Source organism: Mauremys mutica, chromosome 20 (assembly GCF_020497125.1).
Source record: "Mauremys mutica isolate MM-2020 ecotype Southern chromosome 20, ASM2049712v1, whole genome shotgun sequence".
Lineage (NCBI taxonomy): Eukaryota > Metazoa > Chordata > Testudines > Geoemydidae > Mauremys > Mauremys mutica.
Window position 1 is genome coordinate 26,479,944 of NC_059091.1, and position 27,837 is coordinate 26,507,780.

The 27,837-nt window shown below is 53.4% G+C and overlaps 1 protein-coding gene and 1 non-coding gene across 2 annotated transcripts; both read right to left on the minus strand.

The window, feature by feature from the left end:
- On the minus strand, nucleotides 1–27,779 carry LOC123354031 (transportin-2). Its single transcript, XM_044995642.1, has 24 exons — nucleotides 27,666–27,779; nucleotides 27,275–27,350; nucleotides 25,668–25,817; nucleotides 24,621–24,727; nucleotides 22,591–22,724; nucleotides 21,218–21,299; nucleotides 20,216–20,338; nucleotides 19,031–19,149; nucleotides 17,529–17,589; nucleotides 14,992–15,160; nucleotides 14,562–14,714; nucleotides 13,678–13,903; nucleotides 12,719–12,890; nucleotides 11,961–12,047; nucleotides 11,620–11,727; nucleotides 10,857–11,015; nucleotides 10,680–10,767; nucleotides 9,952–10,050; nucleotides 9,249–9,344; nucleotides 8,403–8,478; nucleotides 6,383–6,482; nucleotides 5,455–5,529; nucleotides 4,487–4,617; nucleotides 1–2,892 (listed from the first exon to the last, which is right to left on the minus strand). The coding sequence occupies exons 1-23, from the start codon at nucleotides 27,762–27,764 to the stop codon at nucleotides 4,510–4,512; spliced, it is 2,667 nt and encodes an 888-aa protein (XP_044851577.1). The 5' UTR covers nucleotides 27,765–27,779; the 3' UTR covers nucleotides 1–2,892; nucleotides 4,487–4,509.
- Nucleotides 16,187–16,254, minus strand: LOC123354126. Its single transcript, XR_006574624.1, has one exon. It is a non-coding gene; the product is annotated as a small nucleolar RNA SNORD41 (small nucleolar RNA).
- Nucleotides 27,780–27,837: the final 58 nt, after the last annotated feature.

Below are 27,837 nucleotides of genomic sequence, written 5' to 3' on the forward strand. Positions count from 1 at the left end.
TAGACTGGAGTCACATGAAATTTGCTTGTTTTTTGTTTAGTTGACAAAATTATACATAAAATGAGAAAAATCTCATTTCAGCAAGGTGCAAGCAGCGGCTTCAACACTAGGTACACTGTCACCATAGGAAACAGTACAGCACATTTACAAATATACAAATCCAGGATTAACAAAACAGGAGGCAGAAACTAGAAGCACTTATACAAAAAAAAAAATTTCAAGAGGCAGTCAGGTCAAGTAGCTTAAACTTCACTGTCCGAGAAAAGAGTTCACAGCCTTCTTTTGTCTTCCTACACTTTGGGAACTTAAAACACTTTAAAAAAAAACTGTTATAGATATGTATGTATATAGCAAGCTGGGATGCCACTTTACTTAGCAGTATAGTTCTCATTCATGCATTTAAAAAGATCACACCAGAACCCTGCTCTAATGGAAATCCATGTTTCATCCCACTCTGGAGGAGGAATGGAGGGAAAGGAAATGCTTTAAAATGAAGCATCAAAATGCAAAAGAGAAAAACATCTGATAGTTTCCCAGAGACCTGCTCAAGTCTTATACCAATAAAAAATAAAAATAAAAAAAGGAGGCTGAATTGAAGGAATGTATCTGTTTAGTTCCCCATCCCTTCCTTCCTCTAAGGTAGAGATGCACTTAGGGCTGAATGCTGCTTGAGTCTCTCCCCAGCACTCAAGATCTTCAGCGGGAGAGATGGGTGGGAGCAAGGCTAGGGGCTATGCCAGCCAGTGAAAGCAACAGTGGACACTAAGCCAGCCAGGCTGCCAGGCTCAAAATTTTGTGGTGCGAAGGCCTATTGGGATGTTTACCTGGTGAACTCCAGTGCAAAAACTTGGAGGGCGTTAAAAGTTTAAAAAAATAGAAAAAGGAAATGCTGAAAAATAACGAGGGAGGATGAAGGGAAAGGATCAGTGAAGCTTAAGTTACTGAGTGATCCCACAAACAAAGCCTTTCAATAGACACAGGTGCAGCATGACTGATCCTAGAGTGACCAACTGCTGCTTTAGTAAATGGTTCCCCGCCCCCTCCATGACATTGTCATGCCAAAAGGAGACAGTGGGTTCCTCACTGCAAGGTACTTTTGCAACAGGTGCAGCTGCAGCCTCGAGAAGGGTCAGACTTTCCACAGTTCAACCACAGGTTCGTCCTGCTGTCACCTGAGCGACTTTCAGTTTTTTTTAAAAAAGGAGTCAGAAAACAGAAATCCAGGAAGGAGTTGGTGAAGAGTTCTCCCCATCCTGCACTTGGAGAAAATCAGTGTCCCAGCGGCGCTCTCTTCTCAGGAGAACTGGAATTTCCCTTGGTGCATGTCACTTTGGGAAATGATTTCTCTTCATCCCACAGCTCAGTTGATTACAGACAGATCAAGCAGACTCAGACACTACCCGACAACTGGCAGCACCCCCCCCCCCCCAGTTATTCTTGCACCTTTAAAGGATTAAGTGTTCCCCTTTCTTTCCCCCACATACAGCTGCCTTCTGACTAGTGGCAAGTCAAAAAACACCGAGGCTGTTAAATGATGCTTTCACAGCACATTACCTCATTTACAGTTAAAAAGCTGTGGTTACATCAAGTCAAAAACTTTCAGCATAACCAACCCCTGATTTATTCATTTTTTTTTAAAAATAAACGGGGGACTAAAATTCATGGGAGTCTTGTCAAGACTCCAACTGAACATGTAGCAGAATTTATGGACTCGTCTTAAAAAGAAATCTGACTGTTGCCGACACAAAGCTACACTTCCATCCCCTCGGTGCTCCGCTATCTTGACTGCCCTCTCTTATTTTGTAAACTGAAGTGGCAGATGTGGCATAAACTCCATTAAGACAGAAAGCGTAATTAACCGTAATGAATGATGTTACTTGGGACCGAGTGCAGTACATGTCTCCCTGATCAGGTGCGCTATAAACCAGGTGAAGACGGGATGTCTCCCCTCTGCATGATACAACTGCATCATTTACAATCCCACCATAGTCACTTTCACCTCCCTCTGTCTGTAGCTGAAGGACAGATTAAGAGAATTCACTGCACTGTGTATTTTGATTTTTTTTGTTTTGTTTTTTATAAAAAACATGCTTCTCTGACGGTATTTATTACAAGGCCCCCTTCACAAAAGAAATCAACTGGATCTCGGCTCAGGAGGTCCTTACGGGTTGGGGTTTTTTTTGTGCAGTGCGTTCAGTAAACGCTGCCATGGAAACTATTTCAGAAAAGGTTTTTTTTCTTGCTGTTTTAAGTTTCTAGATGAAAAACGATTACACTTAATTATGGGCTACTCACAGGATTGCTAGTCTACTTCTGTCACCATGCAGTCTGGAAGAGGTGAGGAAAAGCTGATCTCAAACACCGGTGACTGGTACTATTTATACAGTAGTATAACCTTGTGTTTATTATAGTTTAACCCTTCCGTTCTCAACAGCTAGATTTTTAAACCATTAGAACTTTTTATCCAATTTTAGCTTTTTATTCATATCTTTGTTTTTAAAACCTAGCCTTTAAATGATTTTTTTTAAATTATTATTATTATTATTAGCTAGTCCTTTGCTATTATGGCCCTAGTTAGATCCCCTTCTCAGGAAGTGTTGCAGTTTAAGATCGCTCCCCTATTTCGGCCTGCGGCCAACCCCCACCCCATCCCCATCTACCAGAGATGACCCCTGAAAAAGGAGGAAAGAGCCCCTTTTCCCAATCGCTGAGATCCCCTGGTTGCTTGTTTGAATTGATCTCGGCGGTCCCCCCACTTTAAATTTCAGGAGATGGGAGGGAAGTCATTTTATGTCCCACAATGCTCCTCCCTTCCTCCCTAACCCCCCATTAACAGGGCTCTGCAACACCTGTGGACGAGTTCCCAGTAACCCTCCCAGCACATACAGGAACCTGGAGGAGAGATGAGAGAGAGGGCACCAGTTAGTCGAGGTTACACACCCACCCACCCACACCCACACACCCCTCTGAAAGGGACTCAGAATAGCTGCCGTCATTATTACACACAAGTCTTATCTGCCCTGCTTTTCCTGGAAGACTCTGGTAATGGGAAAACTAGCAGGTTATAGCATCACATGTGATGCAGAGGAGGATGAGATTTGTATCCAGGTTGGCTGAAACTTGTCATGATAACTCAAATGTCCAACCAACATGGTTAAAAATCCAACACCTCAGCTGGCGGGCAGACAGACCTCACAAGCCACAACCTAGACAGCCAAGGAGTCCTCCAGCAAAATTAAGACAGAAGAGATCTGATAAGCCCTGATGTTTTGAAGGCAAAACACAAAGGGCCAATCAGGCTGACTTCATATTCCCCTGCTTTGGGGCATCAGATCAGCTTTGCAAACTTTCCATCTGCTGTCTTTACTTGTCAAAACTCTTTGTTCCAGGTCAGAGGTTTTTTGGGGGAGGAGAAGAGAAATATTTAGGCCCAAGTTTTTTAAAACTCGGGTGCATTATAAATGAGACCTGATTCTCAGCATCCAGAAATCCCCAGCTTCAATGGAAGCTAACGGTCCGCAAGGATGAGGCCATTTTTATTTAAGTGGCTAAAGTCAGGCTCCTAAATCTGTATTTAAATTGACCTGTGTCTCTTTGCCCGCATGTTAAGGATGGGCAAATAGATTGTCTGGGCTGCTGAGTCTTCCTGAGTGTGCTGCCTCAGGGCTCACCATTTTTTTTACACTTCACACCTGTTTTGCTCAAAGACCTCAGCACCTCTGAGAGGAAAGTTGAGGTAATTGTCCTCGTTTCACAGTGTGGAAACTTGCATCAGGAGTCCTGAATCCCATTCTGCCACTCAGACAACACTGCCTCTCCACACTTCCCGGACACTAAACATCTGGTTTGCTTTTCACCAGTCCTATTCTTCTGACTATTAGAAACTGACATTTTGCCCGAGGATCTTAATAATAATAATAAATAATAGGAGATATACCAATCTCCTAGAACTGGAAAGGACCTTGAAAGGTCATCGAGTCCAGCCCCCTGCCTTCACTAGCAGGACCAAGTACTGATTTTTGCCCCAGATCCCTAAGTGGCCCCCTCATGGATTGAGCTCACAACCCTGGGTTTAGCAGGCCAGTGCTCAAACCACTGAGCTATCCCTCCCCCCACATAAGTCATCATAAGCTCCACCCTCTGCCCCAACGAGGGAGACATCACGCTTCCACTACAGATGGAGAAACTGAGGTACAGAGAGGAAGTGACCTGTCCAAGGATACGTTGCGTCAGCGGCAGACCCAGGGGCCTGCCAGCTCCCAGCCCTGTGCTCCATACCCTTCACCCGCCTGCCTTCCCGCCTAATCTCTCTTCTCTCCATCATCAACTTCTCACCACGTTAACACTTGAACCCTATTTGCGGGGGGACAAAGAGGGGCAATGAGTGGTTTTAGCCCAGGATAATGGGAACTAAAAGTCTACGCCCCCCCCCCCCCCCCCAGCTGATCCATCAGAACCAGCCACGGTCCCCCGTGTCCAAACTCACCTAGTTCGGTTTCTCTGCGCTGCCTAGACCCCGTAGAACGCAGCTAGCCTCTCCTTCAGCAGAGGCGGGAACTGCTCCGAGAACTGCTGCCAGTTCTCCTCGCCGACTTGGTCTTTGAAGCCATGAAGAATCTGAGGAGGAAGAGCAGCGAGATGGGAGTGCCCAAGCTCGTGCGTGCGCAGGGGAGGTGGAAATACAGGCGCGTGGCTATGCCTACAGCCCTGTTACTGCGAGAATCCTGGGAGTTAGAGGAAGATGAACAGCTCCCCCCACGCTCCGGGCGCTGCAGAGGGAAGAGGTGGACTCTTCCACTTGGGCGCTGCAGACGGGCCAGCGCTGCGATCCGCTGACACTAACCCAATAGCTGCAGGGATTCGTGCTGTTAAGGCCAAACAACAAATCCAGCCAACGCTGGCGGTTCCAAGCTCCAAGGGCTGCCTGACGGCCGCTGCAGCTGAACATGCTCAACGGGGCCCAGAAGCTGCCAGTGTTTAGTAATGCTTATCGCCCGCACAACCGACACGATGACAGTGTCACACCGCAGACGGAGGCCTCTGAGCGTTACAATACGCACCAAGCCTCACCACCACCCTACAGGAGATGGGATCCCCAGTTTATAGATGGGGAAACGGAGGCACAGAGCGCTGAAGCAGCAGAGCTGGAAAGACCCCATTCCCCGCCCAAAGCCATGAAAAGAACCCAGGAGTCCTGATCTCCCCAGCTCTAGCCATTGCACAGCGCTCCCTCTCAGTCAGCGAATAAATGGAGCTAGAGACCAGGCCCATCAATTCACCTGCTTGCGATGACAAGGAAGCCCCTCACCACTCAAAAGCTCAGAAAGAGCCACCGCGCCACCGCCCCTCCCGCCCCGGTATTGGTCTGCATAGTTGATCCATAACTGGACTGAGGGCTCAGCTGTGTGAGGTCTCTCTTGCCCCCCCCCACCCCCCTTACGACGCGCGACTTACCTTATAAAACATGTCCCTCAGGTCATCCTTAGGGCTCACCCACGAAGCAACAGCGTCGCAGAAGAAAATAAAGTCCTGGAACAGGATAAAGGCGCTTGGGAAAGAGCCGACCCAGACCCCAGCGCAGCGTGAATCAAGAGTCCCACGTTAGGGCCAGGCAGGACCTTTCGATCCAGTCTGATTTCCTGCAGAACAGAGGCCAGGGAACCTCGCCCAGCAATTCCTGTAGCAAGCCCAGCGCTTCTGGAGGAGCTACAGCAAATCTTCGCAGGGAGACTCTCTTTTTAAAGTGCTGCTCAACCTTAACGACAGCGGCACCAATTCCACTCGAATACCAGCCTTGACTTGAAGACCGCGAATGATGGAAAATCCACCATGCCCCTAGGTAAGTTGCTCCAGTGGTTAATTATTCTACGCTTAAAATATCGCCCCTATTTCTAGTCTGAATTTTTCTAGATGCAGCTTCCGGCCATTGGCTCTTGTTAGGCCTTTTCCCGCTAGATTAAAGAGCTGGGTTTATGGTGTGACGCGACACCTGTCTGATATCAAAGCAAAGCAGGGTCAGGGCTTAACAAGGCAAATCCCAGGCTGTTGCAGGGAGAGGCGCGAGTGGCTTGGGAGGGGGCACTCTTCCTTCGGTCGGTGCTACCCCCCATGCAGCTCTGCAGGGCACTATGCTGCAGGGTCAGAGACTCAGTAGGGGGCACTCTCCCCTTGAAATCAGTACAGACCCCAATACCCCACTGCAGCACTAGGGGGCACTGTGCGATGGGGAGCGGGGTGGGTGACTGTCAGGGCCCCACTCCTGGAGTCAGTGCAGACACTAATGCTCCAGTGCAGGGTGACAGTCCTGCGGCCATGGGGGTTGTGTGGAGGGAGATCCAGCTGGCCACCACGCAGCCCTAGAGAACGGCTGAAGTGCTGTTACCTGCACGACTCCGCCGGGATTCACCCCGATCATCATGCAGATGCCGCGGAAGGCAGAGTCCTTCTCTTCGTTATCACGGATGTTCCGCAGAGACGTACACCTGGAAGGCAGAGCACACCCCACAATCAGTGCTGGAGGGGCTGGGCAGACAGCAGGGAGGGGGACCATTGGGCTGAACAGCTGCACATCCAGCAATGCCAGTGCACTGGTGCAACCACAGCTAGGAAGATGAGCCCATGGCAGTCGAGCCCAAGAACCAGAGCTAAGTCACTCCCTAGTATAGTAGAATTAGGACCTGGGGATCCCTGGTGTTAGTGCAGAGACACCCCCATGCCAGTATTAGCTTCTCATCCTTCTGTCACTAGATGCTTGACAAATGGCTCTCCCCCAGGCTCAATGGCAGCGCGGGGATTAGAACCCAAACGCCCAGTCCAGTACCTCTCCATTGGCCCATCCTGCCTCCCTCCCCTCTCAGCAACTCATCTGAGGTTTCAGATACTGCGATAACTCCGGGCCTTTTTTTCCTGGGTCGCTGAAAGCCGGCTCTGTGTTGGGCAGGGGGAGATCGTTCAGCCGTTTCACGGGGGAGGGATAGCTCAGTGGTTTGAGCACTGGCCTGCTAAACCCAGGGTTGAGAGTTCAATCCTTGAGGGGGCCATTTAGGGATCTGGGGCAAAAATCTGTCTGGGGATCGGTCCTGCATTGAGCAGGGGGGGTTGGACTAGATACCTCCTGAGGTCCCTTCCAACCTGAAATTCTGTGATTCTATACTTGGCCTCACTCGCCTGCTGGGGCCCACCTGTTACGCTGGAGTTCATGCAGTTACGCTGAGCTCTGGCATCCTTGTCAGCACACTGCAGCGTTAACAGATTAAAAACCCACCAGGAGGGTACTTTTTAAACAGGACACTGAACTAGCTGGAGTCCAACTCCCCCCCAAACTCCTGTAAGATCCCAACTAGGGGTGGGTGGAGTTTGGAGTCCCTATTAAACGTACCCAGCGCTGCACTGCAGATGAGGCAGAGCTTATCTCTAGAGAAATCGGAGCTGCAGGCTCCCTGGGAAAGGACTCTGTTGCTCCTGTTCCCAGCCTTTGTTTATGGAAACAAGCCCCGGGTTGTATTCTCTTTGCTCAGGGGAATAATTTAGTCAGAGAAATGCAGGACATCTGTGGTGGGCCCCCCAGGAAAGAAGCTTGCTCAGGTACGGAGAACCTCTCCCTGGTGTGGGATGGCGCATTGAGTTTCACCAAACCTTTTTGAGCAGCTGTTGTGTGCAAGGAGCACCTGATCCTGAGACTCAGGAAAGAGCACCACAGGGAGTGGGGGGTGGGGTCTGAAATTATTTCTGAAGTCTGGCAAATCCGCCCCCCCTCAGAGAAGATGGAGGGTGAAGCTCCATCCACACTGAGATACAGAGTCATGCAATACACAGCCCGCACAGATGGCAGGTAAGTGTCACACCCCCACAGAGCAGGCCCAGGTCTGGGTATGTCAAATGCTATGTCAGGTAGTTTCATGGCCCCGGTTGCTGTAGTATCTGAGAACCCTGTTTATCCTCACAACTGAGACAGGGCAGTGCCACTATCCAGATGGGGAAACTGAGGCAGAGACACTGGGTGACTCGTCTAAGGTCAGAGGAAGTCAGTGGCAGAGCAGGGTCCTTGATTCAGGTCCCACTGAATCCCCATTTCAAGCACAGACAGGCATGAGTGCTGCCCCAGTTCACCCAGCTCCATCCTACGGGCAGGGTCTCATCTGGAAGTTACCCAAAAAACCCCACTCCCACAGCTGCACTGGGCAGTATGGGCTTGGGGCTTTAGGATCCCAGAATGCACTGGTGCAAAGAGCTTGGCAGAAGAGCCTGGGCCACTGGAAGCTTCTTGCCAAGATGTCCGTCAGGCCGTGCTGCCCCTTGGAACAGACCATCTCCCCCCAGGCAGCAGCCACGAACCCTTCAGCCAAACCCCTGTTCTCTACCAAACGCTCTATTTCCGCCTCTCCCACTGCGGTTTCACTAACCAGGGTCTGATAAACTGCTGTAGCATCGGCGCGACCTCTTGAGGGCAAACGTAACCCAGGCGTCCGATGGTGATGGCTGGAAGAGAGACAACATGACGGATCTGAGCAGCGAGTACGTCCGGAGGATGCGGCACACACCAAGAGAAGCAACTAGGGGACTGGGACAGCGAAACGCTTTTCCCCTCTCGAGCAGCCAGGTCAGGCCCGGCCAAGCGAGCTGATAAGCCATTTGGTAGCACTGGTCCAGTTCCTCCACCCACTTCGTAGCTGCCCCGTTTTGCTGCCAGCCTCAGCAGCGAAACAGAGAACTGGACGGCCAAAGACCGACCTCCCATCTCGGCCAGTGGATGCCCTCCAGGGCGGAGCGGATGCCCAGAGGCAGGAGCTGGTGTTTGGGAAGCTTGCCCTGCTGCTGTCAGGACTGTACCTGTAGATTTTGGCTGTCGACTGGTTTCTTTCACCAGGCTCAAGGTCCCTACCGCAGGGAAACCACCTGTAGGAAGTGGGTCTACCCCCTAAAAGGCCCAGGGACCAGCTGTTGCAGGGCAGAGCTCCTTTAAGAACAGGTGCTTGAGTGTGATTCTGGGCTGGGGGACAGGCCAGCAGCCCCACCCCCCATTTAAGGGGTGGCAGCAGGGAGTGCAGCTCCTCCACATCCCCCCTATTGACTCCCATTTAGACACATTTCCAGCCGATGGCAAATCGGTGTCTCCCTGGCCAGGCCCTGTTCCCACCGGCGTCCAAGCCAGTTTCGCTCTTGGGAGCGGGATTCCCTCCAATCACTGCAGTCCCTCACATGCGCAGAGCCAGAGGTTGGGGATGACATGCTAGGGGTCCCCAACTCACCTGTGTTCTCCAGCAGCGTTTTGGGGGTGTTTGGCCGGTTGATAATCTCCACGAGGTTGTTCAGGACCATCTGGACGTACGGCTGCATTTCCGCCCCTGCCGGGAAGGAGAGGGCTGTCAGCTCCATCTTTGAGGTGGCTCATTACGCTTCCCCCTAGGGCGGATCTCAGTGAATGAATATTCATTCACAGCCCCTCTGAGGGGCAGATCGGGATTAGCGCCACTGCAGACGGGGAAACCGAGGCACGGATAAGGAAATGTCCGAGATCAAAGAGTGGCAGACTAGACAAGGCCTAGACTAGGAGTAGAACCCAGGAGTCCTGACTTCAGCCCCCCTCCCCAGGCTGCACACACAATGCCAGAGCCCCGACCCATTGCACGAGGTGGGATCTCCACCTCTCTGTGGTGCGGGGACTGATCTACCACCAAACGCCGGCGTTACTGGAACCAAAGCAAGCTGCGATGCAGCTCCCACCAGCGCCCCTGGCTCACGAAGATCAGCGCAGCCCACCCAGCCCCAACACCTGCCGGTTCTAACTTCGAGGCACTAGACACCCCTAGCGCTCACCACCTCTCCCCCCGAGGATTTGTGCTGGTCACGACCCTCTCGTCGACGCAGCGCAGTCGTCTCTAACAGCCCTGGTGTGGGAGGGAGAGAGCAGCAGAGGCCAGTGCCAGGCTGGCTGGTTCTCGGCACGCTTACCCATCTGCATGCAGATCTCCCCAATGGCCCAGGTCGCGTTATTACACACCGAGATGAACTCCGGGTTCAGGTTGGTGCCCAGGATGGGCATGAACTCAGCTGAGCAGAGAGGAAGAGGAAGGACACAGGGTTAGCGCTGTAGAGGCTGCAGGTGGGGCACATACCATCTAAGGTGTTGTACTGCCCCACCCATCACCGTAGTATCTGGGCACTTCCTAGGTAAAGTCAATAGCAGCAGCAAAGCCCTTGGTTGGCTTCATGGAGTCTCTGGCTCTTCTCGGGACCAGCACGGTATGAAGAGGCCTACAGACAAGCCAGTTCTTCCTCCACGTGGTACTGGCTGGAGCCCATACCTGAGACTGGGGCCTCATGGTGCCTGGAGCTACCCAAATACAGAGTGAGACCATCCCTGCCCCCCAAGAGCTCGCAGGCTGGACAAAGGAAAGGCTCCTCACCCCCATTTTACAGAAGGGAAAACTGAGGCCCGTAAGCTATTTAATGACTTGCCCGAAGTCATACAGGAAACCTGTGCCAGAGCTGGGATTGAACCCAGCATCTCCCATGTCCCAGCCCCGCTCCCCTCTCTGCCGTTCGCTCTGGATCAGACAGTATGAATACTTTGATGGTCATAGCAAGAGCTCTGCCTGACGAACTTCTCCATCACTTCCAGAGGCAAGCAGGCCCCCGTGACCACAGCAGCGAAGTGAGGGATCGGCACAGGGACCTACCGATACAGGGCTTGACGTGCATGAAGCAGGCTTTGGTGAGGTCTCCCAGGAGGGCGAAGGAGCTCTGCCGAACCTCCGGCATGGTGTCCTGCACGGAGCAACAGCGAAGGGTTAGACTGGGAGTGAGTCAGCCGCCCAGGGACACAGCTGTTCACCCAGGGTCCGGAGCCGGCTCACCTGCATGCACTGGAAGAGCAGCGTCATGATGTTGCTTCTGGCCACCAGCTGCTCCACGTGGCACCCTAAGCCCTCCGCCAAGCCGCTCAGCAGATCCAGGGCCACGATCATGAAGTCTTTGTCGGGGGCCTCGTACTGGTCCGGTTGCTGATTGTACATCTGATCGGGAGAGGGGTTAAAGGGGTTAAAGTCTTTTACCGAGGGGAACCCCCCACCCCCGAAACACCCTCAGCTCGGAGCCCTACGTGCTCCAGGGGGAAGCGGGGGGCAGCTGTGCTTGTGGCTACGGCACTGGATTCGTGCTCAGGAGACCCAGATTCAATTCCCAGCACGTCGCTCCCCCTCCCGGGTCCCATCTGTAAATTGGGGAGAAAGATGCGTCCTTTGTCTTGTCTATTTCAATCCCAGGCGCTTTGGGACAGGCTCAGCTCTTAGTGGGTGTCCCAACGGCTCCCGACAACGGGGCGCCGCCTGCACTCAATAATATATGGAGATATACTTATCTCCTAGAACTGGAAGGGACCCCGAAAGGTCATTGAGTCCAGCCCCCTGCCTTCACTAGCAGGACCAAGTACGGATTTTTTGCCCCAGATCCCTAAATGGCCCCCTCAAGGATTGAACTCACAACCCTGGGTTTAGCAGGCCAATGCTCAAACCACTGAGCTACCCCTCCCCAATGCTCGATGCTCCCAGGCACTAGTGCAAGACGAAGGACAACGGCCCAAGTTCCCGTCTCACCTGCCGCGAGGAGTCCAGCACTTACCATGGCCTGCGCCAGCGTTTTCTGCACCAGCGTCACGCAGCGCTGGTAGACGGGTTCACAGTACGGAAGGAAGCCACTCTGGAGAGCGGTTGCTACAGACGACAAGCACTGGAGAGAGACACACGACATCTCAGCGAAGACGTTCAGAGGGGTCCGGCAGACCCAAGTCCTCCTTTTATCCCGATCTCACACAGGTCTGTATCCTTCCGATCCCACCTCTCCCCCGGCTATGCCACCACAACAACAACTCAGGCATCAGCTGCTGCTGAAGATGGGAGACCATGATACACAACCCTATCTCCCAGCATGCTCTCTCCCGCCCGTTTCTCACAGTCACTCACTTCTAACAGAGGGAAGAGATCCTTGTCCTCATCCTTCAGTTCATTCCACTTCTGGATCAGAGGGGGCATCAGCTTCTGAATATACTCCTAAAGGAGGGAGGCAGGAAAACAGACCAGTGTTATCACGGGTGGGGGTTACACTACGGTCTAGCATGGATACTTTTATATATACCCTCCCCAGCCCCGCATCACCATCCGATCCGAGTACATCGCACTCTGTAGGGCTGTGCTCATCCGCATTTTATAGTTGGGGAACTGAGGCACGGAGAGGCTAAGTGCCCACGGTCTCATGGGAAGTCTGTGGCGGAGTTAGGAATGGAACCCAGGTCCCCACGCCCCAGGCTAGCGTGCTAACCACTGCACCATCCCTCTCCAGCACTCTCAGCTCAGCCCAGAACTCTCAGAACGCCAATAAAACAGTCCACACACTGCTTCAGGATTCAAATGTTCTTCCTTCATCATTGTTCCTGGGTGCGGAGCTGCGTGGAGAAGGCACCAAGGGAACCTGGTAACGCAGCCGCAGCGGCTGCTGACAAGAAAGCGCTGCACTGCGCAGCTACTGGTACTCACTCCACCCACGCCAACTGCTAGCCCCTCGGCAGCAGCAAGTGTGTAAGGGCAAGGAATGGAGGGGTCAGCAGACACCAGGGGAAGCAGCCATGGTGCTGTATTACCGTCCCGCTGTGCGGGGGAAGGAGGCTGCAGCGGTGCGGTAGCACCGGCGCCCTGGCAGTCAGTCGGCTGGAGGCGGCACATACCGGCTGGTTTAGGTGGTGTCCCACGGAATCGGCGAGGGTGCCAATTGCATCGTACAGGATCAGCAGGTTCTTGTGCTGGTATTTCCCAAAGGCAAAGACCAGGGTGTCCAGGATGAAGCTGAGGTAGGGGACCAGCTCCGTGCAAGCCTCCTCCTCCAGGGTTGCAAAGGCGCTGGGAATGGGGGTGGGGTGGGGGAACAACAAGCAGCAGCATTAGCCCAAACGAAGAGAACCTGACGGGACCCAGGAAGCAGCACGAAGCCAGCGGCAGACTCAGCAGAGGGCAGCCAGGCAAGTCCAATTCAGAAAGCAGACGAAACCCACTTTGTTTTCCCTCTTGTAATAAAACCACCCACGAAGCAGCTCATTCGGGCCACCATGAGCTGGCTCCCCACAACCCACGATACCCACCCCAACCGCTGGCTTTGACCAGAAGCACCGGGCCGTCTCCCCACCCCATGGTAATTCTCTGGATCAGATTAAACTACAGTCAGTCATGGTTAAGATCAAACTTCAAGTTCCTCATCACGTCCAGAGAAAAGCATCGCGGGAGATGGGGAAGATCCAGCTCGAGCAGCGACCATGTCTCAAGCCAGGCCTCACATCCAGGCAGACCGTGGATGTTGGGGAGGATGGTTCGATGAGAGATGGTTCCTGCTCTCCTCAGTTCACCTGCTGTAGCGGCGACACAGGCACCAGTGGCTGGTACTGGGAAGCTGACGCTAGCTGACTACAGATGCTGGTTAAGAACAGTGCCTTGCGTGGCCACTGGCAAACCTTTGCCGATATCCCAGGGGCACCATAAGGGTGCGTGATTCAGGATTAAAGAAGCTGGGGACTGCAGCTGCGGAAGCGGAAATCTGATCACAGGCCTGTCCTTAGCATGGGAAAACCTCTTGGCACTGGTCTGCAACTGCTTCGGTTCCCCCGCCCCAACACCGCCCCATACCCCCAGGTACCTGCAGGCTGCCTCCTGCACCCTCTTGTTGCTGTCGAGGATGCGTTTGAGCAGCTCCGTCATCAGCGGCTTGAGGTGCATGTCGGGGGGCTGGCTCACCACCCAGTGGGCGTAGCGGCTGAGGGTCCAGCAGGCGATGGAGCGCACCAGGGCCTTCTTGTCCGAGAGGCACTGGATGAGGTGCGGGATGAGCTCGGGGAGGTAGGGCACCATGCCCTGCATGCAGCCTGAGAGAGGGGGTACAAGGGAGGCCCCTCTAGTCTCTATTGGACTGTTCAGCCACGGCTCCCTCTAGCGATGCTCCTAGGTACTGCTGGGCCTAGCCCCGCAGTCAGAGCGAGGACACTCACTACCCCTGATCCCCATCTCATAGGGGTCTCTGGGAGGATCAGCGGCTGGGACACAACCCTCTTAGCCTTTTTCTTCTTAAAATAAGCCAATCATGTGCCACAAGTTCCTCAGTCCCAAAGCACCTGAGGCAGGTGGCAGGAAATACCAGCGCCAGTGGACCTGGGCACAGGCCAGGGTTCAGTTACAAGCCCCAGAAACCTCTGGGGCTCATTGCCACAGGATGCCACTGAAGCCAAGAACCTAGCAAGAGTCAAAGAGGGGTTGGATGTTTCTATGGATAACAAGGATAGCCAGAGCAGTCACTAACAAAGCACTGGAAGGACATAATGCCGCACGCTTTGTGGTTTAAGCTCATGTGATAATTAGGGGTCACGAGACCTCCATTGGGGGGAATTACCCCACATCTGCTCCTGCAGGGCTCTTATGCCCCCACCCTGTACAGCACTGCACACTAGATCGGTTATGTGGCCTCCCCACCACCAAGCATCGATGCGGATGTGATCCATCGCCGCAGCTCCCACGCACGGCACTTACCTTCAGCGATGGCCCCCAGGACTAGAATCCCAGACTCTTTGATGACCCACTCGGGGTGGAAGAGCAGCCCCTTGAGCAGCGGGAGGAGGTGCGGGAGGAGCTCGTCTCGGAACACGTTGGCCAGGACATCCAGGGCCGCGGCTGAACACTTCCCTGTGGGGAGGGAGATATGGTCGTTATTTATATTATGGCACAGCCAAGAGGCCCCGACCCCAGCTCGGGGCCCTGCTGCGCCAGGTGCTGCACACACAATCCAGACTGTCCCCAGCAGGCAGCACTTAGGACACCTGGCTTTTCCAGGCAGGGTGAGGACACTGCCAGACTATGGCCGACGTCTTGCTACGGTGTCACCCGACCATCCCCTAACGTTACATCGACAACGCTCTGCCCAAACCAGACCTGGGCGCGAGCCCGGCCCCTCCCGACCTACTCAGGTTCCAGTCCGACAGCGTGTCGTCGTCGTCGTCCTCATCCTCCCCGTCCTCGTCATCCTGCGTCCGGTCTTCCTCGTGCTGCAGGGTGACGGTGCGCGACTTGTGGAAGCGGGGCTTGATGTCCTGCTCACTGTCCGGGATGGCCTCGTCCTCTTCCACATCACCCTGGGGCGACAGAGAGCGGTTCGGATTTGGCACACAGCCGTAAGACAGTTCTCAGCGTGGGGCGCTCCAGAGAGCAGCTGCTAGCGACCCTCCGCCCTTCCCCTTAAACAAGAACCACAGTCGGACTCCAACAGGCGTCTGGGAGTCCAGCTACACCGCAGCTGGAGCTGTAATTTCCAGCCCGGAGAGACGTACCTGTGCTAGCTCTGATCAGGCTAGAGCACTTCAAATAGCAGCACAGTCGCAGCGGTTCAGGCTAAGCACCCCGAGCATGATTCCGTCAGACCCCGGATGCATACTCAGCCAGCAAGCCCACCGTGACTACACGTCTGTCTTTAGCGTGCCAGTTTGATCGGAGCAAGCGCGGGTGCATCTCCCCGAGCTGGAAATGCCGTGTCCCGCTGCAGTATAACCGTACCCAAAGATACACAGCCTGGGAATTCACATATACCCCCACCGCACGGCTTGCGCCGCGATGTTCCTTAAGTGCTTTGGGGAAATTTTGGGAGCGACTCAGGCGCTCACCTGCCTTTGAAATTCACCCCCGTGGCTTCGCAGCACGCTGCTCAGGCCCTCATGCCACATGCATCTGCTCTGCGTATTGAGCTTCTGTCAACCCTCTCTCTCTAGAGGGAAGGCGTTGGCACCCAACCAGAAAGCACCCCCTGCCCCGCTGTTGAGAAGCGGAGGGTTCAGCCACCGTGAGGACGTCTCATTGGTAGCTCTCAAAGCATTGCGGTATCATTATCCCATTTTACAAGGGGGAAAACTGAGGCACAGAGAAGGGAGGGACTTGCCCCAGGTCACCTAGCGCACCAGTGGTGGAACTGGGAATTGATTCCAGCTCTCCTGAGTCCCAGTTCCCTGTGCTACCCTCCACTAGAAACGAGGGGCTGTGGGGCCAAGTCTCGGGGTTCTCGCAGGCACAGTTTTGCAGAGATCTCGCAGCAGTACGGGACGCCTGGCCCCTGCTAAGGCCATGCCTGTACCTAACATGCTCCTGTTTTAGATCCCGGTCCCGCCTCCTTGGATCAGACAGTATGAATACAACCACCATCATTGTCATCAGGTTGGAAATTATGCATCACTTCCAGGAGGTCATGAACCGGTACCTCTCCCTCACCTGAACCTATGACCTACAATATTGCTAGAGGCCCTCTTCCTTACTAGGTGTATTACGGTAGCACCCCAGGAGCAAGGCCTCGTTTTGAAGACACAGTGCCTGCCCCAGACAGCTTTCACACGAAACAGAAAGCACTATTCCCACTGCACAGATGGGGAAACTGAGGCGTACAGAGATTAAGTGACATGCCCAAGGTCACACCGGGGAGTCTGTGGCAGAGCCGAGACTAGAACCCGGGTCCCAGTGCAGCAGCTTTCACACGAAACAGAAAGCACTATTCCCACTGCACAGATGGGGAAACTGAGGCATACAAAGATTAAGTGACATGCCCAAGGTCACAACGGGGAGTCTGTGGCAGAGCTGAGACCAGAACCTGGGTCCCAGTGCAGCACCTTACCTGCCAGCCCATCCTCCCTCTAGGAAGGATCCCATGGAACAGGGAGCTTCACTGCCAGCAATTCACAGACAGCTGCAAGGCTCCCCTTTCAATAAGCGTGTGTACCCTCTACCCAGGGTACAGCAAGCCACGCTTCACTCCTAACACCCACCTCACCATGCCTCAGAAGCTGGATCTCAGTCTGGCCCACTCCTGACCGTGCCACAAGAGGGGGCTAAGTAGTGCCAGTGGGGCGGGGAGGTGTGTGACTTGAGGTGACAGTCAATCTCAGGAGGGGATTGAGACCTGGGAACTAGCTTTACTCAGGCTACCCAACGGCCACAGTGTCCAGTAACAAAGACTCAGGTACTAATATTATATATTACGGTAGCACCTAAGAGCCCCACTCATGGACCAGGATCCTATTGTGTTGGGTGGTGTGCAAACAGACCAAGGAGACAGTGCCTGCCCCACAGAGCTCTCAACCCAAGCTGAGTAATGCTGAACGCTTTGCTACACTGCAAACACAAATGCCCCAATAAATCAATACGGCTGGTAGGCAGCTCATTAAAACAGAGAGAGATTCTCTTTTGATTTGCAAACAATGTTCTAGGTAACTTGGAGGCAGATACAGCTCCCTGCCCTTTGAAGGGATGATTTGAGAAGAGAATTTCACACACGGCAGGTTTCAGGTTATCGTATTTAGCAAGCATTAGTCCCATTTTACAGCCAGGAAGGACTAAGGCAAAGAGAAAGGAAGGAACATGGCCGAGGCCACAGGAGGAATCAGTGTCAGAGCTGGGATAGGAACACAGGCATCCTGGCTGTCCCAAGTGCACCCCCACCCGTTTGCATCGACAGACACGTACCTTTAGCAATATGATATCGATTTCAGAGTATTTCATTCCATTCACCAAGATCGGAATCAATCTGTCAAGAGGAGGGGGAATAAGGGTGGATTCAAAAATCAAGGTCTGAGTAGAGGGAGGCAGAAATCAGAGTGGGGAAGGTGCCTATAACCAGCCAGTGCTAGAGAACAAAGGGGACAACCAAGCGAGTTGTTTTGTCTTCTAAATGCCTCCAATTGTTGGACCGCTTGCAACGAGCCAAGAGCTACAGGCTGAATCTGCTTGTGCAGAGGCCTCCGAGCCAACAGCTGGACAGACTCTTCCATTGACCTACCACGGTTTACTCCAGGGGTTACGACTCCATAGCTGTCTCTCTCAAGAGCGTGGGTTTTTCACACCCGAGAGACGTAGCCGTGCCAACGTAGGTTTCCAGCACAGATCAGCCCTGAGCAATAACCAGTGTCCAACCCCCTGTGCAGGCTTATCCAATACTTGGAGCTATGCAGTCCGCTCTCAGTGGCTTCTGCCCATTTTACAGACCAGCAAACAGAAGCGGCTAGCCCTTGCTGAAAATCAGTGGTGGAGCGGAAAAGAACCCAGGAGTCCTGACTCCCAGCCCCCACCACACTAACCACTCAACCGCATTCCCTCCCCAGAGCTAGAGACTGAATCCAGGAGTCCTGACTCCAGGCGCCCAATGCACTAGCCCATAAATCATCTTCAATTATTTTAGTTAAAAAAAACCCAAACCCTCTTCGCACTAAACGTTCCTTCTTTTAAAATAGAAGGAAGTGAATTTTATGGTGTCTGCACATTGCATGGAACCCAGGCGTCCTGACTTCCAGTCCCCTGCTCTAAACCTCTAGGTCACCCCCTGAGTTGGGAATAGAACCCAGGAGTCCTGACTCCCAGCCCTGTGCTCGGTCCATCGCCCCTAACCGGGGAGCCTTAGCAAGGCTGCTGATCAGTGTAAGCCCAGGGTGTGGGTGAAGGCACAGATCAGGCACTGAAGCAGCACCAGGGCACTCAGTCCTTGAGTGGATTAATTACCAGCTCTCAACGCCCCCCCAAGTAAAAAGACCCTACTAACCTCGTAAGGCTGAAGCAATAAACCAACGAGACACACGCAAGCTCAGCTAAGACCCAGACGAGCCATGGTCAGCTTGACAGCCGGTTCTACTTCCGGTCTGGCGAGCTCACGCGCCCACCGCTTACTAGTAAGAGCGGCAGCAAAGCTGAACTGGCAGCAGGAAGGAATGCGGGCCTGGCCTTAATCTGACCACCTGTATCACAGCTCAGAGCACCTCACCCAGCCATCCCCGTACTTAGCCCAATCTCCAGCCCCTCCATCAGCAGGGGAGCAAACACCCTCAAAAGCAGCAGTATTCGCCTGTCCTTCCCTAGCGTGCCTCCAGGGTCGCTTAGCCCAGCTCTCTGAACCAGTCACCCCTTACTGGCTGCAGCGGCAGCCCCACCAGGCTTCCTGACGCTTCCCCAGCTTGTACAGAAGCAAGGCTACTCACTGCACCAGATGCGAGGACAGCACCTCTTTGCAGATGGGCTGCTCGGCCAGCGTCAACCAGAACTCGCAGGCTTCCAAGGCCACATTCTCGTCGTTGTCCTGGGTCCTCTGCAGCATGTACTGGGGAGAAGAGCAGCGCTGGTAAAACGCCAGCTTCAGGACAGGCCGGTGGTGCAGCAGCTACGGGCTCAGCTCCCCCTGCCCGCGCTTTGTTTCGCCCGCCGTGCAAGGAGAACCTCATGCTCTTGGCTCCAATAACCCAACCAGCCCGAAGATGGAGCTTGATACGTTTCGGAACGTTATTTGCCATGACCGCCCGGGGGTGGCCTGCGGTAGCAGGAGACTGTAGTCAATGACCCAGGAGGTCCCCAACAGTCCTACGTGCTGAAATGCCAGGAGGTGGACCAACCTGGCCGATCCCAACCTATGCAGGACTCAGCATAGTTCACCCTGAGTCGCCATGAAACCTGATGCTCGGGGGCACAATCTATGGGGCATTAACCAACACCCCAAAGCTCTGTAATCAAGCCAGCATCACATCTCCGGGTAGGGGCAGTCACCCGCGTCCTGACCGAATGCCAACTGGGGGGAACTGCCTTTAAAACACAGGTGTGAAATTGGATGCTGTTGACCCTCGGCAAACCGACAGCCTAATGCAGCGGCTCTCAAACTGTTTTACTGGTGACCCCTTTCACATCGCAAGACTCTGAGTGCGACCCCCCCTTTATAAATTAAACACACCTTTTTAAAAATATATTCAACACCATCATAAATGCTGGAGGCAAAGCGGGGTTTGGGGTGGAGGCTGACAGCTCGCGACCCCCTGAGGGGTCCCGACCCCCAGTGTGAGGTACCCTGGCCTAATGCATCAAGCACGAGAGCAGGAAGAGGGCGTGATCCCTACCTCAGAGGTTCTACCAGGGAAGCCCGGCTTCCTGGACTCATCTGGGCACAAGAGCAAACCCAGGTCGCTCACACCGACCTGAGAATCTGGTTACCATGTGAGCCAGTTTACTAGCAGGTCTGTGGCTCCTTCTCTCCACCCATGCTTGGGCCAGTGTTTACATGAACACTCCCCACCCCACCCCCAACCCTGGAGGCCGTTAATTGCCAATTTGACCCACAGCGTCCCCAGAAAGCCCATTCCGCCACAGAAGAGCCTGCGGGATCCCGCTCTGGGGCTCACCTGAATGATACTGTGCATGTGAGGGATCAGCCGATCGATCCGGACCTCTAGCAGCATCACCAGCGCTCGGCAGACGTTCTTCCGAACCTCAGGGTCTTCGTCCACCGCCAGAGCGAACAAGTGCTAGGGGGAAAGGGGGAGCTGAGACTCATCGACACCCAGGGTCCCTAGCGCAGGAATTCCCTTGCTGACGTCCACGGCATGGAATAGAGAGGCCTAGCCAGTCCCCAGGCTACTGCCGGACAGGGCCGGAGCAGGCTTGGTTTTCAAACAGCGAGGTTCTGGTTTAACTTGGGTGGGGGAGGGATTTCTACACACTACAGAGCCTGCGAAAAGCCAGGGGCGAATTCCAGTGCACTGGGCTGTTTTGCGCAGGCCTGCACAGAGGCAGACCTGTAGTACACGACGCTACAGATGTATTCGGGACTGCGCAGCACAGGCCAGAAGTCCGGGACAGGGGGTTTAAAATGGACGCACGAGTCCAAGGCTAACACAGGAGGGAGACACGAGGTGGTGTTTGTACAAAGGAGCCAGACAGAGCTTGTGAATATTTGTCTTGTGGTCACCCCTGTCATGGAGCAGGGCTCCATGGTTCTAGGCACGGATACAATAATGGTCCCGACCCCCCACATGGCAGACAGTGCGGCTCAGGGGATAGCACCCAGGATTAGGAGGCAAGAGACCCCGGTTCTAGTCCTGGCTCTGCTAGGTGAATTACGCAAGTCACTTCACTGCCATGACTCAGTTTCCTCAACTGTAAAATCGCCTTCATAAAGTGCTTTGAGCTCTACAGCTGGGTGTTATCACCACACTTCAGAGCAGCTGGCGTTCTCTGGGATTGCAGGCTGCGGTGCACTCAGGGAGGCCTGCATACCGCTGCCTCATGGGAGAGCTGAGCACAGCAGCAGCATTAGGGTGGGCATGTCTCTTTAAGACCACCCAGGCACAGTGCCGCACATGGGTCTGGCCTGGCAGCAAAAGTGGGCTGAAATGGCCCCTCACCTCGATGAAGGTGTCGATGTTATCCATCAGCGCCTGAGCTCGGTCCATGATGAACTGATTCACACAGGCGATGGCGTGGGACCTGATCAAGGGAGGGGAAAAAAAGATAGTGGGTCACTGAGGTATCCCAGGTGGTCACCCCACCACCCTTGTGAAACAGACATTGGGAGGCAGTGTGGCCCCAGCGGATAGACCCGGGTTCTATTCCTGGCTCTGCTGGCTGGGTGACATTGGGCAAGTCACTTTTCTTGGTGCCTCAGTTTCTTCACCTGTAAAATGGGGATAATGGGCCCAACCTCCTTTGAAAAGTATTTTGAGATCTAAGATGAAAAGTGTTACATGAAAGCTAGGGACTGTTACTGGGGGAGGTGTATGTCACTGCTCAAACAGCAGCCCCTGTCTAGTCATTTCAGGGCTTGACTTTCGATCTTCCCATGGTGGGGACGTCAGTGGGACCAGTACACAGCTCTGATCTCAAGAGCTCTCAGCTGTTCGGTGGGCTGCATGCAGGCCCAGCTCAGCCCTTCAGCCCATGCTGATGATGGAACGCAGTGGCGTAGTTCAGCAGGATGGGGTTCTCTTGGGAGAGCCTGCAGAAACCAGGGTGCCCCATCTAGACATGGGGGGGTCGGTTTGCCCTGGGGTTCCTGGGACAAGTTCTTCTCCTCCTCCACTGTGGTGCAGAGAGGAAGTTGGTTCTTTCACCCCAGGAGGGACAGCATGGAGATCGAGAGGAAGGATGTGGAGTGGTTAGGGCACTACTTAGAATTCGAAGATGCAGGTTCAATCCCTTGCTCTGCCACCTACTCCCTGTGTGACCTTGGGCAAGTCACTTAGCCCTGCCCTGCCTCACCGGGGGGGGGGGTGATGAGGATTAATATATAAAAGATGGTGAATGCTCAGATATTGTCGTGATGGGGGCCAGACAAGTAAGATAAATCATACAGAAGAGGTGCTACTTAAATCTCATTCGGAGCAAAACGCAGCATAACCCTGTGTAGCAGAATTGTTGTTCTAACTGGCAACTTGTGCAGAGTTTTCATTGCTCCTTCTGGGTCAGTTGTCGAACACTGTTCAGCTTTCTGATAAGCATGAGGCCGTGCATTCTGCTCATCAAGAGATGGGAGGGGTGGGGGGAGGGAAGAGAGAGATCCTCCACTTGGAAGCTCATTGGCATCCCGCCAGTGATCATGGTCTGGCTCTGGTACCAGCCCAGAGACAAAGCAGAAAGCGAATGCACTCAGGAATGGGAAGCGGGATGTTACGAAGGGGCGGGCTCCTTCGAGGTTACATACTCGCACGCCCAACCTGTACCCCAGCACTACAGCGAAGGGTGCAGCGCTCCCCGCACCGCCAGGCAAGCTAATACGCACCTGATCTTGGGGCTGCAGTGCTTGAAGAACTGAAGGAACTTGGGAATCATGATGTTCAGCGGTCGATTCAGAGCATCGCTGTCCAGGAGTTCGGAAGAATCCTCACAGATCTTCTGCAAGGCACCGAAGGCCCCCTAAACACAACAGACTCGTCAGCTCACTCACAGAGAGATCTGGCTAAGGTCCCACAGGGAGTCTGTGGAGGAGCTGAGATTAGCACCCAGATCTTCAGAGTCCCAGACCAGCGCCCCACCTCAAGGCACAATGCTGGCAGCTGACCACAGAGCGAAAGGGAAGACTGACGTTTGTATGGTGCTCGGGAGAGCAATGCAAAAATAGCTTTGTACGGACACACGCAGGTGAAATCTAAACTCAACCCATGAGTGTTTACAAAGAAGGGCTGGAAAATGTTGCCTGGCTGCTTGTGTACTGCTGTGAGCACTCCCACACCCAAGCACAGTGGTTACCACTGAAGTTATGGTGATGACCATAGCTATGTAGAAGGCAACGCTATGACCACCACCAAACTCGAGGAAGGCAGTGTGGTCTAGAGGGTACGTCACTGGACCACCTGCTGCGTGACCTTGGGCTTCCCACTCTGTGCCTCAGTTTCCCCCACTCACCCTCTCTCATCTATTTAGATTGTAAACTCTTAGGGGGAGTGATGATCCCTGTTCCAAACAACTTCAGCTGGAAACAAATTGGGATTTCACTGTAACCCGACAGTAACTGGACCCAAGGGCGTTCCGCTGCAGGATGTGGGAAAGTACTTACAAGGAGCTGCCAAGATTTAGCCTTATCTGCATCTCTGCTTTGCACAGAACCCAAGCTCTGCCCCACCCCACTGGAGAGTTTCGCAGCTAAACCAAGGCGCTGCTGTCCCCACATCTTCAGTCTCTGCCTAAACAGCAGCAGCACTGATGGCGTCGTCTCGACCCCTCTCCCGATCGCTTCGGGAAGGTATTCGTTTCAAAGGCCAGACAAGGCAATTCAAGTGCTATTAAGCAAGGACAGCCTAAGCCCTTGTCTATGCGGGGAAACGGAGTGGAACAGCCGCAGCAGTATAGCGAACATGAGTGCTGGGAGGAGTTCTGTCCACTTCCTGTTCTCTTCATTCCCCCCTCCCCCCCTCAAAATCCTGACTCCAAGATGGAAGGGTCAGGATTGCCTGGGGGGGTGAGGGGGGGTGTGTGCAATTTTCCCTGGCCCCTCTTTGAGAGGGCGTCCAAACTAAGTGGCGTTGCAACCTGGTGCCAAGATCCCCTGTGACTGGTCACAGTGCCACTCACTCAAGTTTGACCCAGCCGTCCTCCATTATGACCGAGGGGCAGCTGAGCCAAACCCGGAGTGGGGCGCTGGGTCCATCCCCCTGCGCAGGAGCCGCCACTAAGGGGTGAGTTTGCTCTTCAGCCTCCCCACCCCAAGTGGCTTTTTCTGGAAGAGTGGGGGGCCCCCCCCGCTTTCAGATTTTGCCCCAGGCCCTGAAAAACGCCCGTGCAGCCCTGTGAAGGACAGTACTTTACCCTACCCCAGTGTTTTCCATCTGAGGAATTCCAAGTGCACTCCCCTCACAGAACCTTGTCTGCCAGTGATGTTAGTGAAACATGAGATGCTGGGGGGGGCGGCTCTGTCGGAAGTGGGGATCACATTGGGGACCACTAGATCTAAAAGCACGAACATCTACTGTCTGAGCTAGAAGACCCACATTTGTCAGCTCAAAAGCTATACAGACCCATGAACTATGTACTCTGGTTCAATCCGACAGCTAGAGAACCATGCTCCACAAGTGTGGGTTACATTAGGAAAGCAGACCCATTTTACAGACAGGAAACTGAGGCACGATACCATAAGACAGAAACATGGACATTTATCCCTACGGGAACCAGACTGAGATTTGACAACTCAGTTTGTTTCAGGGCCACCCAGCTGGGCTGGATTTGAGCAGGTGACAGAGTTCGCCTTCTGTATGCCCAACCGAGAGAGACCCTGATGACATCCCGCCGCCTCCTCTCCCCCGACACCCATCTTACCTCACACGTGTTGTAGTCTTCGGAGTTCAGCAAGTTGCATAGCTGCGGCAGGAGCTCTGGCCACATCTGAAGCTCCCCCTTGGACGCTATGGTGGTAATGAGAATCCCTGCCAGTTGGAAACACAACCTCGTGGTAAAACCAAGTGTTCCACTCAGTCAGTCTCTCAAGGTCATTTACACACACCCAGGGGAGAGGGGAGGTGTCATTTCCCACCCCAAACAGCTATTGTCACGATCCCCTCCCCAACGTCTGCCAATCCCCTAGACCCACACTACAGCCAGACCCTTGAATCTGTCCGCTTCCCCTTTGGCAGTAAGACGGGGAGGTCAGTTTTCTCCAGGAACCACACGTTCCAGAAGCAGTGATGCTACCAGAACTGGCTGGCAAGGATCAGGACCGGAGGTTTTCTACACAAGATGATTTCTGAGCATTAGGTAAGCACACCCTTCTCATTACAGACACATTCTTGCGCCGCATCGGTTCTGCGCACCTTTGACCCACGCCCAGTCCTTTTACTGACTTCGACCTGACCGACAATTAAAGTTTTACCCACATAACTAGGTCAGTAAATGGCGTGATTATTTTAGCAACAGATATGCTGGTAGAAGCCCTACTACAGTGTAACGGCATTTACATGCTGCTTTAGTTATGCCAGCATAGTTAAGCCTGAGATCACACTTAAGGGTAGACAAGGCTAGAGTGTTTTATTCCTACTGGCCCTGCAGGAGGCGCTACAGCTACAGGAGAACAAGCAGGGTTCAATCCCACCTCCTGCCTCAGCCAAGTTCCCATCACCGATTCTTCAGTGCCGGCGAAGCAGGAAGAGCTCAGGACCAGTGATTAGAAAAATCCTCTCCTGATAAGGAGACGACACAACATGGGCCATCGCTGATTTTCCATGCCAGCGAGCACAGCCTCGCTTTAAGGGGATCATTACAATACTCTCTCCCTCTCCCCTACATGCAAATGTACTTACATGGCATAAGCTACTTGACATTGGACTAATATCCCACAGTGCAACCCTGTCTCTTCCCCACCGCTCTTACCGATAGTGGCTCGGATAAGAGAGGAAGCGTCGCCGATGTTGTTGAGACATTCCTGTTTAATGAACTCCGCCACGGGCTGGGGGAAGCTCTGGTAGTGCGCCTTCACATTGTTCTTCAGGATCAGCCCGCTGAGCGAGCGAGTCGGTTCATCTGGTTAGAGAGAATTTTTGGAAGGAGAGGTGCGGGGGGGGAGAGAAAAGAGAACAAAAATAAAAAAAATTCATCAACAGCTGTCGCTGCTCACCCCAGAGGTGGCTGCATGTCTGTGAGTGATTGGGGGAGACGAGATTTCTATACACATCTAGTCGGTAAAGCGCTCTGACAGGCTGTAGGGGTATCAAGCATGTGGGTTTGCTTCCCAGGTACATGTGCCTATAATCTCAATGCACGCACAGGTTTAGGATGCAGCTATCTGCCTTTTGTTGTTATAGTCACACTATACCTTCATCTCCAACCACAATGGCTTGCCATTCCTCTTCGAACACGACCCCCCTTCGCGATGCGCTCCAAGGCTTCGCATTTCCCCTGAGACAGACAGTACCAGCCCCATTTTGAAGAGGCCCAGAATGAGCAGGAGATGAACTCACTTACTGAAGAGGCCTCAGCAAGTTCAGCTGGGAATAGAACCCAGGAATACTGGCTCCCAGTGCCCCATTGTAACCACTAGTCCACAATCTCTCCCCCAGCTGGGAGCAGAACGCTGCAGGCTCAGCTTGGAGAGGAAGGCTGGCCCAGTGGTTAGAGCACCATGGGTTCAATTCCTGCTCCACCTGAGCAATCCATTTAGCCTCATCGTGCCTCAGTTTCCCATCTGTACAATGGACATAACACCACCTCCCTGCCTCACAGGGAGGTGTGTGTGTGTGTGTGTGTGTGAATGTGTGTGTGTGAGAGAGAGAGAGAGAGAGAGAGATCCAGATACTATGGGGGGGGGGGGGCATATCAGTACCTAACAATCACAGACTTCCCATCTCCTGCTTAATTACTGACCCAGTCTTCTTCTCATATTGAGGCAGAGAACCTAGGAGTCCCAGATCCCTACTCTGGGCACTACCTCAAAGTTTTTAGGAAAGTCAGTCACTTGCAAGAACACCTGTGGAAAACTCATTTCTAAAGCATTAAAATGTCAAGTTTACAAGATATTCCAGAAAGAACCTTGAGGGGCTTAAGGTGTCAGCCCTAAATCAGGCTATGGCTACATTAGCGCTTCAAAGCGCTGCCGCGGCAGCGCTTTGAAGCGCTAAGTGTAGTCAAAGCCCCAGCGCTGGGAGAAAGCTCTCCCAGCGCTGTCCGTACTCCAGCTCCCTGTGGGGAATAACGGACAGCGCTGGGAGCCGCGCTCCCAGCGCTGGGGCTTTGACTACACTGGCGCTTTGTAGCGCCACAATTTGCAGCGCTGCAGAGGGTGTTTTTTCACACCCTGCTGCAGCGCTGCAAATTTGCAAGTGTAGCCATACCCTCAGATACAATTCATTTAACAAGCAAGAGGGCCTAGCTCAGATGTGTCTGTGGAGCCTGCCCACCCCCCACCGGCAAGGAAACCCACTAGACACTTAATGGCACAGGGACAAGTTCCCATGTATCTTCCATCACAGCAGGTAACTTACCCTCTGATTTCAGCCGAGTCAAGACAAATATCAGGTAGTTATTGAAGTCGGGGAATTGGTTCAGTTGCTTCAGTTTCTACAGCGCTGGTTAAAGAAAAAGGCTCACAGCCCAAACAGGGATTTTAAAGGAAGGCTGATGCACAGTATCTGTTTGGACCAGATCGTTGCAACATTAAAGACCAGATGGGGCACCCTGCCAAGCTGCATGTCAGCGACACAGATTCTTCTAAGATTAAAAAAATAAATCCAGACAGACGTACAAAAATTTCCCCCCATTTTACGGCTATGCAGGGCACCTCGACTTACAGGGTATTAGTTTTCAGCACCATTTACACAGCAAGCATACACAACTTGACTTCCTAGAGCGCAGCCTGGCTTATTCCAAGGATACATCTTGGACAACACGCTGCGTGGCAGTGTTAGGAGACTGGGAATCTTTGAGTAACTGCAGCACTTGCTGTAGTCCCTGCTCATCTGGCTGCCAATCCATGGTGCAGAGCTGTAACTACACAGGAAGGAAAAGAGGTTAATGATACTCCATTCAGAGCATCTCACTAAACTGC

Excerpts from the sequence above, each read along its gene's own strand:
- LOC123354031 (XM_044995642.1), bottom strand. The coding sequence starts at position 27,764 with ATGGATTGGCAGCCAGATGAGCAGGGACTACAGCAAGTGCTGCAGTTA. Across the intron at positions 25,818-27,274 it reads GACTCGGCTGAAATCAGAGG|ATGAACCGACTCGCTCGCTC; the intron begins GTAAGTTACCTG and ends CTCTCTAACCAG. Across the intron at positions 22,725-24,620 it reads AAGACTACAACACGTGTGAG|GGGGCCTTCGGTGCCTTGCA; the intron begins GTAAGATGGGTG and ends TGTTGTGTTTAG.